The following is a 19,807-nucleotide window of genomic DNA, read 5'->3' as shown; positions in this document are numbered from 1 at the left end:
GACCTCGCAAACCATTACATTACATTACATTACAGGCATTTGGCAGACGCTCTTATCCAGAGCGACGTACAACAAAGTGTATAACCATAACCAGGAACAAGTATGACGAAACCCCTAGAGAAAAGTACCGGTCCAAGTACAGGGAACAACCGCATAGTTCAACTTGGACCCTGGTGGTTAAACTGATTAACACTAACAGCGAGAACGGCAACAACGCAATCTATGGAAAAATAAGAATAAATAAAAATACAAGTAGTCGTTAAGACTGGCGCATCAACTAAGTCACGTATTAAACAGCTGCCTAGTTACACCCCTAAGTTTAGTCATTTACAGGGGGGGAAGGGAGGGATGGGGAGAGGTGCAGCCTGAAGAGGTGGGTCTTCAGTCGTCGTTTGAAATGGGTCACAGTCTCAGCTGTTCTGACCTCCACAGGGAGGTCATTCCACCATCGTGGGGCCAGAACAGACAGGAGACGTGTTCTGGAAGTGCAGGTGCGAAGAGGGGGAGGTGCTAGGCGTCCTGAGGTAACCGTCTCTCGAATGCAATGCTACCTTGTTGCAACGTTGCAGTGTAGTTAACTTAAGGCCAGTTCAGATCAATGATTCACAACGAGACTGGGTGCAACTTGCAAAATTCCAAGACGTCTGATTGTAAACGTTCTAAAACTGCACTTGGCGATTTGACAAGGACGGTCTTTTAAAACCTCAGGGCAGGGAACGGCTCTGCTACTAGCCAGTTCACATCGCTGCAATTTTCTCTGCAACATTCTAAAACCATTTCGCCTCGTTGCGAATCATTGATCTGAACTGGCCTTAACGTTACCGTTATTTACATTGCCATCGAGTTCATCGATATATTATAATGATCGGAATAAAGCCGGGGTATGTGGAGCAGAGCGGGGTCTGATTTCTGAAGACGTCATGCAGGAGAAAATGAAATAAAAGAATACGGCAGTATGGATTAGCACTGTTATTATTTTATTACGCTTCCTCATATGTTCCTTCAACCTTTATGCCCTTTTTTGATGAAATCTCCTTTGTTTTTGTTTTATTCTTCTTGTTCTGATTGCTAATTTAACACTCAGCTCAGCTTTATTCTTGAACAGTTTAGCTAGCAAAACCAGAAACACCAGGGGTAACATTTTGCAAGGCAGTTGTTTCAAAAATACCACACAACAATCATTCACGAAAAAGACTGCTTATTGTGCACAAGATACATAATTGCACGAGCCACAGCGAATCCTGCAAATTCTTCTCTGCAGTGTAAAGATGTTCATACCGGGCAAAAGGTGGATAAAGAACGTTTGCAGAAATTGATCATCACTAATTCTACCCCAGGTTTGCTCCGGCATTTTAACCCGGCTCGGCAGTGTAAAGACATCTGGAGTTAGCCTAATGTTAGACAACGAATAAGTATGTACATAACGTTACTTTTATAACAACCGTTTTTTATTCAGTAAATAGTAAGTGTTATAGTTGGCGTGCCAACTGACTGACGTCACACAGGCGACACTGGTTGGATCCGGTTGGATCTATGGGAAGTGAGGTCCAAAAACACACCTGCAATTACCGCTTCTCGCCATTGGCACCGCCATAGAGAACGAAACTGAAATCTTCGAGATTGTCACTTTAAGCATAAGCAAGTAAAAATACAAAATGAGAACCATATTTTCTGAATCCTCATCTCATTCCCAAAACAGATTCTATTAATTTTGGCTAATCCTCATTATTTTCAGTATACTGAATAACAGAATAACAGATTTTTGTACAGACAACATGTACAGCGCTTCATCTTGAGGTGACCCCTGTATTGAATGTGGATAGAAATAGAGTACAGTTCTTTGAAAAAGCATTCTCCCCATTCCCGATTTCCTCTATTATTGCATATGTGTCACACTGGTTTCAGATCTTGAGACAAAATGTAATATTAGATAAAGGGAACCTCAGTAAACACAAAACACATTTTTAAAATTATTATATCATTTATTTAATGAAACAAGTTATCAAAAACCCATATCACCCATGTGAAAAAGTAATTACCCCCTTAAACTTAATAACTGGTTGCAAAACCTTTAGGAGCAATAAATGCAATCAAACGCTTCCTATAATTTGATATCAGTCTTTCACATTGCTGTGGAGGAATTTTAGCCCACTCTTGCAGAACTGCTTTAATTCAGACAAATTGGTAGGTTTTCGAGCATGAACTACACATTTCAGGTCCTGCCACAGCAATGGGTTCAAGTCAAGACTAGGCCATTCCAAAACTTTAATTTTGAATTTTAGCCATTCAGATGTGGGCTTGCTTTTGTGTTCTGGATCATTAATAGTTACAATACAATTTAATAAACAGTACAAACAATCACCCCCAAGGTGAAATTTTACTTATTTATTTGTTTATGTATTTTTACCCTGTCTCCAGATGAAAATTAAATCTGTATGGCACTTTTCGCTTCAAGTTGTACCAACAGAGAGAATGAACAGAATACAAAAGGAGCCCAAATGCTAACTAACATTATTCCAAATAGTGCTGATAACTTTGCAGTCTTTGTTAGGGCAGAGAACACGTTCTTTTGAAGAAATGATGCAAAACAATGGCTAAATTTGACCAATTTTGAAAAACTTGTAAAACAAATATTTTGTTACCTGGCACAGATATGGTTGCACTTTGAATTATGTTCGCGTTCCGGCACTGTCCTCCCTGCTCTGCTCAACGCACGTCGATTACGAGAGGGAAGGGGGAGGGCCAGCTCACGCAGTGAAATGACAGTAGGCTGTATATGACACTTTGACATTTAAAAGAAAAAATAACAAATACAAAAGTATAGTGTGTTGCTTATAGAAATAAGTAACCAAAGACCAAAAAATCTTTTTGGCCAGGGGAGAATCTATTTGGTGGGCCTCCCAAATAAATTTATTGCATGGGAAACATGTTTACCTCATTATAATGAGTTACCTGGCTACAATTTTCATGTGGCTGTCCACTCATTCCAGGTGGTTCATATCAGGTATTCACGTCAGGCCTGCACTCATGAACACTAATCAGTGGTAGCTCGATCTGTTCTGTGATCGATACGCAGTTCAGTAACCCATACACAGTTCAGTAACCATGGAAGTTTAAACTACTTTACGGTTGCGCTCCTTGTCGGCATATTTTTAGTCTTATGCTGGTTAAATAGAGTCTAGTGTTGATGTACAATGAGTGCTCGACTACAACCTCACTACTGAATCGTGTCAAGTAAAATTACACATTGTTTCTTATTCTTATATGTATTTGGGGTATAACTGGGGTGAAAATATGAATGCAAACCTGTGCTTTGACAGTAAACAAGCACGAAACCGTCCAGACCCACAGCGCAACTAGGCAAACTATATTTTTTAGTTGATTTTACACGCACATATATGGCAGTTGGTTGAAAATAGTCACTTCATGCTACAATCATGATAACGGCAATGACTGTGCTGTGAAGTTTAGGTAGCAAACAACCAGGCTGAATCATTTTGATGTAATTTACATAGAAACTATACGCTCAGATCGCCTAGTTTCACTCACTGTGGCCAAGCGGAATCGATAACGTTTCAGAAAATATATAACAGTAAAATATTTAATTCAATCTTCTACTGGTAGTTTTGCCGTTTATTGAGGGTGTGACAGAAAATTTCGGTGCCGCTGACTGTAAGCGAATCAAGTACCATTCACAGTACATTTTTATGGGTTAGTGCTGTCAGATTGTGCTAGCCACTTTACATGAACCTTTTACAGCGATTAATAAAGGCTAACAGCACAGTACCACTTATGATTTGGCATGAGCACTAAGGGATTAAATAGACTTTCTACGGCATTTATTGGCTGAGATATAAATAAAATGGATTGTGTTTTTATGTAATAAGCTATGCCCACATTTATCAATCGGCATCAAATTTCTGTTTCGAACTAATACATGGATCAAGACCATGGGTTTTTAATTTCATGATAATCTGTCAGTTTATTACTGAAAAATGTTTTTTTAGCATTTGTAGCACCCCATATACCCTTATAATTGATTATGATTGCTGTGCTTTTCCCTGTTTTTTCCTTTTGTTTTTATTTTTCCTGTTAAGCACTTTGAGCTGCAGTCTGTATGAAAGGTGCTATACAAATAAAGTTATTATTATTATTATTATATTGACCAACTTATATAATACTTTACAATCTGCTTTAATATATAATCGGAAACATGTTTGTGAAACTTTGTGAATATCTGATGAAAAATGATGGAGATACGACCATTTTTGTTAGTGGCCAAGCCCTCATCTCAAATTCATTGGTTTATAGCTGCTATACTTTTTATCAAAACAAGCTTGTTTATAGTAACAACGTGTATTTAGTTAACCGGAGCTTATTCTGCAAGTACTGTTCAAATTGGTCCAGAAACAAAAAAGATTGAAAACATTTAGTGTGACAAATATGCAATAGAGGAAATCAGGTAGTGGACAAATGCTTTTTCATGACACTGTATATAACACACCTTACCTGGAGTACAGAACACACATTAAGAACAGGATCAATCCCACAATTCCTTGTGCATCCCACCACTGCACCACCTGGTCCTGCCTCGTTGGGCTGGTGCCATTGTTGCCAATGATGTCAAGCAAGCTGGGGTTACACTTCCTGTCTAGAATGAAAAGGTCCATCAGCATAGTACTGCACATGCAGATCAACGGTTTTCATAAAGGCTTAATTTCCAAGCACATCCCCCTTGCACAGTCACTCACCAGGTTCATTGGTCATGGCAGACCAGGTCAAATACATGGTGTACAGGGTCACAACAGAGGACTGCAGCAAGCCAGAGCCTGGCTGTGCCTCCTAGCAAAAGCACAGACACAGAGTGATGAAATGCCAATAAACTGATCAAACAATCAATCAAATCAATCAATCACCAATCCATTAATTTGCTAATGAATACATCATCTATATTCAACAAATAAAATACGCAATCCAGTCAAAATCCACTTGCTGTATCCTACTGATAAAGCAGTAGTCACAAATTGTATTTTTATTTTAGCTGTTCTACTCATATCAGCAGTAGCTAAAAAGAACTGGCATAGAAGAGTGCTCCCTATCACTCTAATGAAATTGATGAGATGTGATGTCTTAATGGAAATATTTGCACATACCTATTATATATAGGCTACACAATATTGTAAATAATTCAAGTCACAGCAGATGCTGCATAAGAGCAATACAGTAATGGTGACAAAGCAGTCCAAATCAGACTTGGCAACCATAACGTTTACAATGTCTACTACTACAGCATCCCTACAAACTGGTTTTTATCTACTTTTAAAGTAGACTGTCTTTTGTTATTAAAAAAAGCTATGTGTTGCTTCAGTTATTTAGGCGACAAGCCGTTTAAGTCACTTTAAAGACACTCGTGATTGTGATTTTGTGTTCGTAATACCAAAACCAGCATTTGGTTAAAGTTTAGTTGAGCAGGCCTCAAACCATTATAGTCACCTGTATCTTTGGCAGGACAGACATGACAGATGCCCCGAGGCAAAGCAGCATGTTGACAGTGATGAAGGCCTTATTCTCAGCACAGCCCTCCGGATTGGTGTAGTATGTGTAAAGCAGGGCCAGGCATGTCAACGAGAACAGGTAGTTTGCGGTTGTTGCCGAAAGGAGAGCTTTTGTACAAAAAAAACCCCAGAGAGATAACTTTCAGAGCAAAGTGGTCAAGGGCCTTTCTGTCTTCACACACCAGCGCTTTCCTGCTTTTTTTGACCCACGCTGACCCATTCCCAGTCGGATAAGCATTGATTAGGAATTTTCAAACCAAGTTTTTAGAGCAGCCCTTAAATAAGTTGATTATTTACACCCTGGACACCAGGCAAGGTCACTTCAGGCCCAAATAATGCATTCAATTAAACAGTTAAATGTTAAAACAAAAAACGCCAGCACATTCTGGCAGTCGTCAAGGAACAGAACAGGCTTAAGCTAAACTACAGTAATTTTTCGAAAGGAAGCATTGATTTAACAGAAAGGGTTGAGACCTAAGAAGATGTAGTGCAAATTCTTTTTGTTTTTTTGGGTCCATACCTGCATACCAGCAGCGGGAGTTGCCCTCTTCCATCTTCTCCACCCAAGACTCATTCCAGGAGTGCGCAAAGTCAATCAGCAGGACCAGCTGGATGAGGATGAAGCAGGCAGCACCAGCCATGCCCACATAGAACCACACTGGAGGACAGAAGACACAGAGGGCTGTCAATGCGCCTCTATGAAAAAATAAATCTAAGGGAAAATCTTTTATTGGACATGGTAAGCATTCACAAATTAGATCTGTGAGAGCAGAGATGGGCAGTATTTCTGTTACTTGTATTTGAAATATGTATTTCAATTACGTTTGAGCATTTTGTAATTTGTATTTGACAGGGCTGAAAAAATTCAAATGTAATTTGTAACAAGATACTTAGAGTGGAGTAATTTAGTATTTTCAAAATACTCAAATACTTTCTCCATGATTCATAAAAAAATTGTGTAAATACATCTTAAAATGAAGAACAATACACTTAGACACACTCACACACAGTGATTCTGTAAGCCCACACTACTCAAAGTATTTCTGTAATTAAGTTCATCTTCTTTGAAGTTCACCCCCCCCCCCCCAAGCAAGCCAGCACATGCTTCCTCCTGCCTCAACCAGTGCAGTGGACTGTCCATCAAGGTTAACATTTTATGTGAACTGCAATAACTATATAAAATATATCTTACTTTTTAGAATGTACACATGTTGAAAGCCATAGGTAAAGGCTAAAGATAAAAACAATACATGTGTGGCTAAAGAAGTGAGTGAGCCAGCTAGCTAGCTAGCTAGCTAGGGATACTGGCAGCAGCTGAGCTGTCTGTGGGAGGGCAAGACACAGTGTAAACAAACTTGTCACGGCAGACAGAGGTGTGCTGATCTGCGCAGAGTTGGGTGAGCAGTATAAACTGTGAATGTAGCTGTGCTATGATCCACATTTTGCGATAACAATAAATTATGCAGTCCTTCGAGCAAAGCTGAGTTCCTGAATTTTGTGTAGATATATTTTGCTGATTGTAGTGACACGAATGAGCTGCAATTTTTTGGGTGCACCTAAATTATGTGCTGGTGCAAATGAAAAAGTTAGGTGCACCAGTGCCACCAATGTAAAAACTTAGTCTGGAGCCCTGTAGGCTGGTGCATAGCTAGTGGTTAGCAAGTTAGCTTGTAACAATACTTTTTCTTGAGTACCGTTTTTGTTTACCACCACTGGTGACTTGTGCGTATCCTTTTTACCCACAGGTTTTATACTGTGCATGTTTGATTGCTAAATGACAGAAGATTAATTTAAAAATGAAGCAGGCAATTGGTAAAAAAGCTCTGTTGAAGCATTTAATCCAAGTATTTGAACACAGCTTCTTGTTATTTCTAGTGATTTCTTCATTTCAACTCCAAGAAGAAAGGTTGAACAGTGAAGTGAAATCTGTCCAGCATTTTGGGGATATACTGTGTGAAAATGGTGAGTGTTCTCGTGTGCACGCGTGGATATGTGTGCAAATGTGTTTATGCCTGGGTAAAATATGTACAGTTAAGCCCAAAATTATTCATACCCATGCCAAATTTTGAGTTATAGTGAATTTTTATTTGACAAATAGGTTTCTTCTGGCTGGAAATGACATAAGAAGGTGACAAAAGACAGTAAGACATTGTGTTAGAGATATTAATTAAAAATGTTACCTATTTCTATGTTTTTTTTACATTTTTACAAAAAATGCCATGTCCAAAATTATTCATACCCCTTGAAATTCTCGCAAATATTTGAGGAAATGCAAGCTTCTATACCATTCCAAATGGTCCTGGTAATGTGTGCCATGTTCTAGAGCATTCTAATCAAATATAAATTGAGAACAGCTGATGCAGTTGTTCCCTAGTCAGTTTCTAGTCAATTGCAAGTCATGGCTAAAACCAAAGAGCTTAGTGAGGACCTCCGGTTGCGCATTGTGGCTGCTCACAAGAAGGGGAAAGGCTACAAAGCCATATCCAAGTGTTTTCAAGTGCCAGTGGCCACAGTGCAAAGCATCATCAGAAAGTACAAGGAGTTCCATACTGTGAAAAATCTCAAAGGGTGTGGTAGGAAGCCAAAAGTGACTCCTGCGCTGGCAAGAATGGTAGTGCGAGAGGCCAAGAAGAATCCAAGGATCACCACCAAGGCCATCCTGAAGAATCTGAGCAATTCTGGTACCAACATCTCAAGGCAGACACTCCAGCGGACACTGCACAAGGCTGGCCACCATGGACGTCGACCAAGGAGGACTCCACTTCTCCAAGACAGGCACACAGAAGCTCGCCTAGCCTTCACAAAAGCTCACCTGGACAAAGAAGAAAGCTTTTGGTCATCAATTCTGTGGTCAGACGAGACGGAAATGGAGTTGTTTGGACACAGGGACGTGGCTTTCGTTTGGCGAAAGAAAGGAGAAGCATTCAACCCCAAGAACACCATCCCCATGGTCAAGCATGGTCAAGTGGTGGGAATGTAATGCTTTGGGTGTGTTTTTCAGCCAATGGGCCAGGCAACCTTGTCAAAGTAAACGATTCTGGAGGAAAACATCAGGCAGTCTGCAGAAAAACTTGGCCTTGGGCAGCACTGGACCTTCCAATGATCCGAAACATACAGCCAAAATGGTCAAGAAATGGTTAACAGAAAACAATATCAACGTTTTGGAGTGGCCCAGCCAGAGTCCAGAACTGAATCCCATCGAGAATTTGTGGAGGGAACTAAAGACCAGAGTTATGTCAAGGAAGCCTTCCAACCTCAAGGACCTGGGGCCTCATTTATAAAAATGTTCTTAGATTTATACTTGAACTTAATCTTAAGATAATTTCTGACGGTGTGCTTACGTTCGATTCATAAAAGATACTGAGCATAAAAAACCTTGCTTACGTAGATTCTAAGAAGCCCATTTGTAACTTACGCACCTGTGATCTGTAAATCTCAAATTAACTTAAAATTGACGGCACCTGAACGTGCCTTACAATCAGCAATTTCCCCTTACATTATGATAGCACAAATGAGGGTTTAGTCAGGAATAACCATGGACCAAAAGAGAAAAGCAAATCTTTTGTCATTCCGTCATTCTGAGAACTCTCTCCCTTCTAAAAGTAAGGTTTTCTTAATAACTACTTATACGTGGTTTTCTGCGCAAGTCATACTTAAGATCAAAACTGATCGTTAGTCCGTTCTATAAATGAGGCCCCTGGAGATCTTCGCAAAAGAGGAGTGGTCCAAAATCCCAGTGGAGACGTGCAAAAAGCTTGTTGGCAAATAAAGGCTTTGCCATTGATTACTGAGAAAGGGTATGAATAATTCTAGACATGGCATTTTTAGTAAAAATGTTTTTTTTTTTTTAAACATAGAAATAGGTTACATTTTTCATTAATATCTCTAACACAATGTCTTACCATCATTTGTCATCTTCTTATGTCATTCCCAGCCAGAAGAAACCTATTTGTCAAATAAAAATTCACTATAACTCAAAATTTTGCATAGATATGGGCTTAACTGTACATACACAGTACAGGCATATGCATATACAGTAGCATTCTATTTCCTGTTCTTCCTTCCTGTATGGTTCATACTCTCACCAGAGCCTTGTGTACATTATAAAAATCTGAATGTTCTGCCATTTTTAACAGATTCAGAATACCCAATGTTACAAATGTATTTTCCTGTATTTTTTAAATACAAAATACATGTATTTTATCTTGATACCTTTTCTGGCTCCAGTATTTGTACTTTATTTTTGTATTTTATTTTGATACATTTAGTTGAGGGGTATTTTGTATTTTGTAACAAGATACATTTTGATGTATCTTTGCCCATCTCTGTGTGAGAGCCACTGAGCTGCTGTGCAATTAATACATCCAGCTGAACACCTTCACTCATTTTCTAATACGTACTGACATTTTTCCAGAAAATGCATATTTTGTTTACATTTTGCTTTTTGCATAGGTAGCTGTTTTATGACAACTTCAAAAAAACATAAATATTAAACATAACATTGTGGTGTCAATGTTGTGGAGCCATTATTTTGCTATGATGGCAAAGAACAGACCCAAGGCAACAACATCCAACAGAATTTATTGTGATATATGACAGGAAGCATTACCTGTTGTGAAGGGTCCTTCAGGAATGAAGAAAGCTCCAACAGAGAGTGCAGTAGCAGCAGCAAACTTAAAGAACCAAAACCTACCGGAAGATTTTATTATTAGTGATACATGTCATAATATTAACTAACTATGACTGGTAATCACATATGACAATGATGAAGGCACAAATTATAAAAACAATGTATTTAATCAAAACCACTCCACTGCTCTCCTCTTCCAAATATCTATGTGCAATGTTAAAGAGATTACTGTTAAATAAATGGTGTTAGAATCACATTTGTGGTTGACACCATTATCCGCTTTTACATGCTTGTTTTGCTTTTGCATATGCACAGTATATTGCTTGACAAAAACTACTCTTCCGATATGAAATATAATAAATTGAATTGAACTTAAATCGTTCAAAAATCCATGAGATCAGAACAATATGGTGATATCACCAATTATGTGTTTATAATAATCATTGAGGCCATCGCTATCTCATGTGACATAACCCTTTGTCAGTTAGAAAATAAATTCTGCAATGGATTTTACAGTGAAATATATGCAATTATTTTTTATATGTACTACAAGCAATGGGTTCAATAAGACATATTTAACTGAGACAGCACTAGGGTTGGACCTCAGTATACGCGATCACGATTCTCAGGATTATTCTTAGTCTGGTCTTCCAAGAAAATTAACACAACATTCCTGGAAGTGGGAGAAAATAAAGGGGAATTCCACCGCCAAAAAAAAACATATAGCTCATTTAACAGATCAAAGGATAACTTCATTAATTCTCTCTGTGTGGCTGGCCAAAGCTATTTCTGAGATACAGAGATACAGGCAGCAAAAGGTGACAATCTTGGTGCAGGTATATGCCATAATGACCTACACCTCTACCCTTCCTCACTTAGGCAGGTAATTAGAATTTGAAGATACCTCCGACGTAGACGAAGTGGGCATTGACTGAACTTACGTCAAAGAGAGATTTGGGGTAGCTGCTGTTCCAACAGTAAACAGTATTCGCTTGCGAGCTAGCTAGTGTAGTAGACCAACTCCTCTGTGATCTCTGTGGCCATTTTTTATGAGGATCCACTGTCCTTGAATGAGGTGGGGAACACGGACAGTATCCTTAGTACAAATACAGGAGCACATTAGCAGGATGGACCAGAGGCCACGATGAAATCACAGATCAGTGAAAAATGTTAGCCAAACCCAACACTAGACACATTGACACTACTAAACAAATAACTAAAATGTGTATAATTGTTAATTATATTGTGAGCTAACAAGCTTCAATATGTTTGATTTTGCATTTTAATCAAACTGGCTCAAGTTGGCTCACATTAGCTTACTGCTAGTTGTGTTTTGCTACTGCAGCATTGTCATGCTAGGTAACGACAACATGCCATTGCTATGTTCTGGCATCATATTACTACCAATATGCCATCACCATACACACATTATATAGCCACGTGTAGACTATAAACATATTACTAACAGTAATAAACAATATATTATTATATTTTTTGTGATTAACTGCATAAGTCAATCTAGCTGAATTCCATTGCAGGGCACCATAAAAGCATATTTAAGCACATTATTCAAAATTTAAAGCATATTTCAGGGTTAAAGCAGAATACAGTATATTCCACTTATGGTGAAAAATAATTTTATTTCTGTCCCTTTTCCCCTATTTTTTAAATAGAGAATTAGTATAACGTTACGTTTCCCGAAAACAAACTTTGCACTTACTAGCAGTTTAAGTGTTACAGTAGTACACTGTGTTTAGCAACAGCCTTCATGTAGACAGCCGTTCAGCTGAGTGTGAATTAGCACCATGGAGGAGTTTGCTATATGACTCCCATTGAATTGCATTACATTGTCAGATATGTAGTGCTTAGATTATGGCCTTAGAGAGGGAAACAGTGAATTTGATACAATATTACATTGTTTCTAAGAATGTGGCCTGGGCTCTCCATCACAAGCATCAAAGCAAAGGTGATTGGGGAAATTTTCCATTTCATCCATTGCTCAAAGAAGACTCTGGAAAAAATTAATTTGACGAAAATCATTAGCTAATGAAAATAATTACGATTCTTAAACAAATTCAGGCTGGACAGAAGTAATGTGTCCTGTTCTACTAGTTAACAGATTATTATTAGGTGTCTATACCTTTTGTAGACACACAGCAACTAATTCCAGCTCCGGCACAGCCACTTCTTTTACAGTAACTCTAAAAAAGGCTGTTACTCTTTTGCAGATGAAATGGATGTCAGCTATGGGACAGAACTAAGTAATTTGGTATACAGTAGACCTACATTGAAAAATAATAATCTCATTCATGCCAAGAAAAAATATATATTATTTGGCATGTATAATTTATATCAAATTAATGCTGGTCACAGAATGTTATTACCACTCGTGGTCAAGAAAATATATAGGGGAGAACTGGCAGAATTGTAACAATTTTCACCTTATACTGAATTAGAAGCAATGTGTCAATAGCTGTGAAATTACACTACAAAGAGCACTTTTCTGCCAAAATAAATCACATTAAGTTTGAGGTGATCACAAACGGTTTGTGTACAATTTAAACAAACTTTAACGTACTTCTCTGTTACAACTGCAGAGTAAGTGCAGAACAGTTATAGCAGAGTTAAAGAAAAATAACTGCATAAATTGTAAATATCTGCAATATTCTCGGGACAAAATTCTGGTTTATACCAGCAACCAAATATGAAGGTCAGTTATTTTTTGTTTATTGCCAAAAGCGGTATGTATGGATGATTGGATCAGTTATGTGATTTTCTGTGGACTTTTTATCATTTTTTGGCCAGTTACTAATCGTGTGAGGTGGAAACCAGGTTTTACCCCTTCTGTACCCTTAAATATGCGCGTTTACATTCTATATGTAGATGTGACAGCCATGCCGCGCAGGGATAGACTTTCTGTTTCGTTACTTAGCAATGCCTATGAGTAAGTAATACGAGTCAAACTGATTTGCTGATTTGGATTCAGGAGATAAATAATCAAAATAAATGTATTTAATTCGTGACGAAACCACCACTGATCCAATTAGTCATCAGTTAAGCTATGCCATTGTTGTGAATGATGGACTCGTGCATTATATTTTTTCTTTCTTTTTCACGTGAGTAACACAGAAACATTTTACTTTTGTGAATAGGATCACTGGCATTGTATGATCTCCCCTGGTTTTATTTTGTTCAATAAAACTTGAAGATACTGTTGTCATCATTTTTTAGTTATAGCATAGACCATTTAAGATAATTAGCTACAGGTTTAATGGGAAATTAAAACTGACCCAAAATAAATATTTAGGCAATGTTCTAATTCTGACAGATGAAAAGTCGAACAAGTTCAAATTAATTTCTCAAAAAAAAAAGCAACAGCCCAACTCTGCACCTTCTGCAAAAGAATATCTTGTGAGATTTGTAGTATAACACTATTTGCGTATTCCATTCTAGACGTAGACTACGGAACCTGGCAACGCGCCCTGCGCAAAATGTGCACACCTCTTAAAGGGACTGGATGGCATTCATTTGATTGCCTTTTAACAAATGCACACCCACATAGTATATTCAGTATTATTCCGCCCTGTTGGCAGGTGTGCCACATGCTTTACGCTGTGCACTGCTGGTCTCTGTTGGTATTTTTGGGACCAATCACAAGCTATGCCCAGTGCACCACACACCGCGCCACTGACTGCACCCAGGCGTCGTGAGACATTCATTCTGGAAAATAGAGCCCTGAACCTCACCCAGAACCAGAACTTTCACCTCAGGTGGCCGGTAAGTCCAAAAACCTTCATGCACAGCTTCAGCCAGCCACTCATAACTGCATGCAACTTTCAAATTCAAACAAAAAGACCCACAGAAAATCCTTTCAAAGGAAAATAAACTGTTCAGAGACAAAAAGAAAAGACCCAAAAAGCTGCTGTACAAAGCTTTTGCCAAGACACTGCCCTAATCAACCAAATCATGAGTTGAAAACACAACTCTGTGCTCTAGCTTTATTAGTAGACGAATCAGGACAACTATGCCAAAGATGGAGTTTCGTAGCGCCACCATTGTCGCGCACCCCCTCCCTGTAGTCTCATCTGTAACTAAACCCCCCACGCATGACACACTGCACAGCTATTTTGGAAGGTACCCAGGCATCACAAATGCAGGTATACTTCACAAACGGATTACCAAGACAGTATATGACCACTCAGCCTCAAAAAGGACATCTCTACGCATAAAACCAATGGTATATTTATGTATATTTATTTAATATTTAGTCCCAGATATTGACTGTAGAATGACATGGTATCATTTTTGAAAACTTTGTCTTGTTCATTTCGTTATTCAGTGAGCAGCGTTTTCACTGCTGTATTGGCATCTCTTAGGGCTATTGTTGGGTTTATGTTGTTGCTATGACGGAATACGATTTTTAAGTGGTGTGAAAGAATAATTTTATGAATGCCCAAATAGAAAATATTGTCCATTATGTCATGGGTGGGGGGTGTAGTTGCAGATGAAACTGTGCTTGTTAAATGAACGACGAGTGACAATGGCGGCACTGCAAAACTCCGTATACGGAATAGTTGTCGTGTATCATCTACTAATGAAAAGTATTTCTGTTTTCAACTTTGGTTGCAGGATCAACAAATGTCTGAGTTGAACAATCTAGGCACGCCGGCGTGCCGACCACTAGGGGGTTTGCGCTAAGTGGTTAAAATTTCAGTTTATTTTAACCTAGGCCTACAGTTTCACACAATTTCACACAATTTTCTGAGGAATATCTGTCTTGTGAAAGGTCTAATGTTTTATTGTAGAAATAAAAATCCTGTGAAATGAGGCTGATATTTAACTTTTTATTTGAAAAAAAAAAAATGCTTATTCAGTTCTGGTATGTACTTAGCCATAAGAAATACTCTAAAGGCTAATTCTGAGTTGTACAGGTATCCTGGGAGGTGCAAAAAAATTAATGGGATGTCCAATCCAAGCACTGAATGTACATTACTGTAAAGCTCCATTAAACCACTTGGCAGAATGAGAACAGACAGTCCGCCTGTTTCAGAACCACAGCAGTAAAGTGACTGTGTTCAGCCTGGACCTAAAGCATGGTATATACTAAAACAAGCAAAGGCCTTCAAGTTGCTGTGCAAGTAACCTATCCACAATCCCTCCATATTTTAACTGTAGCAACAGCACTTCCATTTGACGTCATAATACCCGTTGGCCACACTGGCTCACCCATTATGCACAGCCGCTCTGGGATCCTGGCTGCTCTTCACCTTGATCATGAGCAGAGAGAAGAGCAGGAAGAACATGGCCATGCCGAAGCACACGCGGTACACTGCCTTGTACCCTACGAGCACATTACAGTTCACATGGCCCTGCATCCCTGGGATGGATGTCCCCATCCCACCATCACAAAAGCCAGGAATCTGCCACGATAAACAGGAAAACAGAATAATGAATTTTAATGTATTCAGCATGAGAATTCTTGGCTATGAAGCCTGATTGAGAATACACATCACTATTTTGAACAAGTGTTTGTGGGTTATTTGTTTAATTTATTAGGCAATTGAGTTTAAACACAAAAATGTAGTGCTGGCATCCTTATGGAGGATCCTTAAGTCCAGCTTTAACCATACACATTATCACAGTGGTCTAACAATATGCTTTTTTGTTTGACAAGGTATTACATATTCTTAGCAATACTAAGGTCCTCACATACCACTCTAAAATTATACAAGTACAAATGCCAAGCTGTGAAAGGTCAGATTTGGTAAAGCCAGACATACAGCATAGGCAGTTGTACTGTAGTTTTTGAATTTTGGGTCTTGGTCTTATCTGCACACCAAAGATATTCTACATGAAATGTATTTGAAAAGGCATATATTCAGCTTTTTAGCTGTCCTTTTAGTTAGGGTAATAGAGAGTGAATGACGATGGGGCAGTAGTGTACAAAAATGGTTAGGGACCTCGCTTGTAACCTAAAGGTTGCATGTTTGATTTCAGGTTCAATTCAAAAGTAGGACATTTCCACGGTACCATTGAGCAAGGCACTTATCCATTTACACACAGTAATTCAGGTTATTATGGAAAAATGCAACAACAAAAAAAAACAAAAGCTGTGTAAAACATGTACGAGAAAAAAACACAACACAACCCAAAAACATACCTTCATCAGCTGTCCTTCCATGCCTGGCAGGAGCATGAGGCAGGCAACTGCAACACCCAGCAGCATGAAGAGAGCGTAGACCAGCCGAGTCACTGTGGAGTTGTTCCCACTGGGGCAGCATCTGCACAGCAGGCAGGGGGCGCTGCCGCACAGGCAGGGGACCTGTGGGGAAGACAACCAGTCTATGATTAACTCAGGCAAATCATACATTTCTTGCTTTTCCTTTCATTGCTTTTGCTTTGAGTCCTCCGATTTTCAGCTGTGCAGAATTAAGGTAACGGATGACTGATAGGTATTTAATGTTGCTCAGGTGTTTGGTTTTGGATTTTTCACACATAAAAGAGCAGTGGGTGTCTAGTCTTGGTTTTAGCCTTTGTTTTCATCTGTGGAGATTGCATTTGCAGTCAAAAGGTATACACCATCATTAAGACCAAAACTAACTATGGCTGAAAAACAATGAATCTGTAAGCTGAGAGAACAGAGGAATTCATAAAGAAGGATAGCAAACAAACTGGGCATGAAAAGTCACGAAATAAACAACTTGTGGACTGAGAAATAAATATTGTACAGGTTGGCCAAGGAATAAAACTGCAGAGGATGGCAGCAGTAGAATGAATTTGGAAATATGCAGATTCTGATAAATAAAAATTCAGATTTCTTACCCTTTTATGCTTTACTGGTACTGACACTGATTTTGTCCACATATTGAGAGAAAACAGCAACAAGCACCAAATGGAAATTCCACACTAAGAACTCTGGTTAGCTTTCTTGTGCATGAGATAATGATGCAAAGACACACATCTAGCCAAGTAACAGTTGAGCAGCCAAATTTCCCATTACTTTTCCTTCCCTAAAATGGGGGGGGGGGGGGGGGGGGGCTCTTTGTAAAAAGGGCTGTAATTCCTGTATGGATCACTGGATATGGATGTAAATACCCTCAAATTAAAGCTGACAGTCTGCACTCATTTTCAGTATTTTATTTCAAATGTCCTGGAGGAGAGAGCCATAATGTTTGGGACAAACACATTTTTTATGTGGCTCTGTACTCAACAATTTTAGATTGAAACAAACAATTCAAATGTGGTTAAAGATTCAGATTCTCAGCTTTTAAGAAAAACTGCACTTTTATAAATTTTGATTTCAGCATGTAGAAAGCATGTTTTATACGTAGCACCCCCATTTGAGGACCATAACGTTGGGGACAAATTGCTTCAAAAGTGTTTCTGATTAGTCAGGTGTGTTCAATTGCTTCCTTACTGCAGGTATAAGAGGGCTTTCAGTATCTAGTCTTGATTCAAGGCTTTTCTGCAAAAAGGTCTTGTGGACAGACATTACCAAGACACAGTAGGAGAGTGATGGCAAGAGTAAAGTGCAGACGCTAAAAGGAGCTGCCCATGATCCACAGCATACCACCTCAACTTTGAAACATGGTGGTGGGGGATGTTATGGTTTGGGTATGTATGTCTCCAACAGGTACTGGCTCACTTGTCTATATTGATGATGTACCTGCTGATAGCAGCAGCAGAAGAAATTCTGAGGTGCACAGAACCATCTGCTCAAGTTCAAGAAAATGACTCCAAATTCATTGGACAGTGCATCAGTCACCCAATCTGATTGAGCATGTGTTTCATATGCTAAAAAGAAAGCTTAAGGCAACTAGCCCCCGAAACAAGCAGGAGCTGAAGATGACAGTAGTACAGGCCTAAAGGAACATCACCAGAGAAGATACTCACACTCACAAGATACTTGCGTAACATTAATATCTCCCAAGCATTACGGTGTTCTGAAATGGGGGGGGTATGTACAAAACACATTTTTAAATTATTTCATTTACTGAAATAATCACTTCGAAAATGACGGAGAGAGAACAGGTTGTGAAAAAGTGAAGATATATATGGAGTGATGAAAACAGATAAAGGAGCAGTTTGTACATTGGTGTAATACACGTCCTGCACTGTTTTCTTTTTTCACTGTGAAATGGCCTCAGTTGAAGCCAAAAGTTTACATACACCTAGGCTAAAGATATTTTCACTACTCCGCACATTTCATGTTACCATACATTTATTTTGGCAAGTCAATTATGGCATATACATTGTTCACATCAGAGGTCATTTTAAAACAATCGATTACAGACAGATTTATTTCAGCTTTAATTCACTAGATCAGAATTCCAGTGGGCCAAAGGCTTGCATACACCAAGTTCACTGTCTCTTTAAACAGTCTGGAAGATTCCAGAAATTGATGTAATGCCTTTTTAGAAGCTTCTGATTGGCAAATTGTTATAATTAGGAGTTAATTGAGAGTAAATTGGCACTTGTGGCTGTATTTAACCCTCTGGGGTCGAGAGCTCCGCCGGCGGAGCTCGACAAGATGAAATTAACTTTCGTTTCTATTTGGATGATTAACTTCATGTGCTGTTATCATACAGACGCAACAAAAACATTGACAGAAACCTTAGAATCGCGACTTTCCAATGCGCCCATTGGCAAATAATATAAATTGTTTTAAATGTTCCAAATTTGATTAATGAGATCATGTATGCTTCGCTAAACTTTACTCATTACTATGTGAATTTCGCTCAGCAGGAAGTCCGCCCAAATCGCATTCACATGTTAACAACATTTTAATTACTCTCCATAGAAGGAGACTAAAGGAGGGGCGATGCGAGATCCATGTGAGAAATGCCAAGTCAAAGCGGGATAGAATGTCACAGAGTGTCGCCTAATTCACTTCTTTTGAGGTGAACATTTCGTTTAATTTTGGAAAATGGTCCGTCCGGAAGTCGACACTGATGAAGAGCGGTGTCATTTCGAACAGCGAACTGATCCAGCTGAGGATCAACTTCACGCGTAAGTATATTTCTTATGATCATATTGGTAAATATGTGTACTGTATTGCAACGTATCTGTGTGTTTGTAGGAATATCCAGCAATGTGCGCGTTTGTAAATTCTCACACGAACAACGATTCAAACTATTGTATCTCAAAATTATAGTCTAGGCTCTCTGCGTCTGGTTGTGTTAGAAGTATCAGGTAGACAGTATGTTTTTCGATCATATTCGTAATAAATAGCTCATGCCTGGCGTGTAGTGGCGTGGCTAGGATTCTAAAACTGATGTCCTTGCACAATCGATATTAGCATTCTCTAAGTAAGTTCGGGAAATAGCAATAAAATAACCACTTAGCTAAACAGACCTAGATGAGTTGCGTGTAGTTTAGTTGGAATATTAGTGTTTATTTGGTTAAGCTAATGTTTTTTCGTTGATAGCTTGCATTATTTGTAAATGTGCTGTATTACATTATCTGTGTGTTTGTAGAAATATTCACTAATATGCCCGTTTGTAAGTTCCCACACTACGAATGATTCTAACCATTGCTTCTCAAAATTATAGGCTACCTCTCTGCGTCTGGTTGTGTTTGTTTGGTTCTTTGTTTGTATATGATGTCACATTTCATAAATTTT

General features: G+C 38.7%; 1 protein-coding gene across 1 annotated transcript in view; it reads right to left on the bottom strand.

Annotated features, from left to right (window-relative positions):
- Positions 1-19,807, bottom strand: part of LOC118233547 (serine incorporator 1-like) — a 42,546-nt gene that overhangs the window by 8,844 nt on the left and 13,895 nt on the right. The window contains exons 2-8 of the mRNA XM_035429306.1: positions 16,346-16,507; positions 15,412-15,605; positions 10,165-10,244; positions 6,076-6,213; positions 5,494-5,663; positions 4,752-4,842; positions 4,510-4,651 (exon numbers count right to left, since the gene is read on the bottom strand). Coding sequence (XP_035285197.1) covers positions 4,510-4,651; positions 4,752-4,842; positions 5,494-5,663; positions 6,076-6,213; positions 10,165-10,244; positions 15,412-15,605; positions 16,346-16,507 — 977 coding nt within the window. The remainder of the gene's footprint in view (positions 1-4,509; positions 4,652-4,751; positions 4,843-5,493; positions 5,664-6,075; positions 6,214-10,164; positions 10,245-15,411; positions 15,606-16,345; positions 16,508-19,807) is intronic.

The sequence above is a fragment of the Anguilla anguilla genome, chromosome 1 (assembly GCF_013347855.1).
Source record: "Anguilla anguilla isolate fAngAng1 chromosome 1, fAngAng1.pri, whole genome shotgun sequence".
In the NCBI taxonomy this organism is placed as follows: Eukaryota; Metazoa; Chordata; class Actinopteri; order Anguilliformes; family Anguillidae; genus Anguilla; species Anguilla anguilla.
The sequence above is the reverse complement of the archived record's forward strand: the minus strand, read 5'-3'. Positions and strand labels throughout refer to the sequence as shown.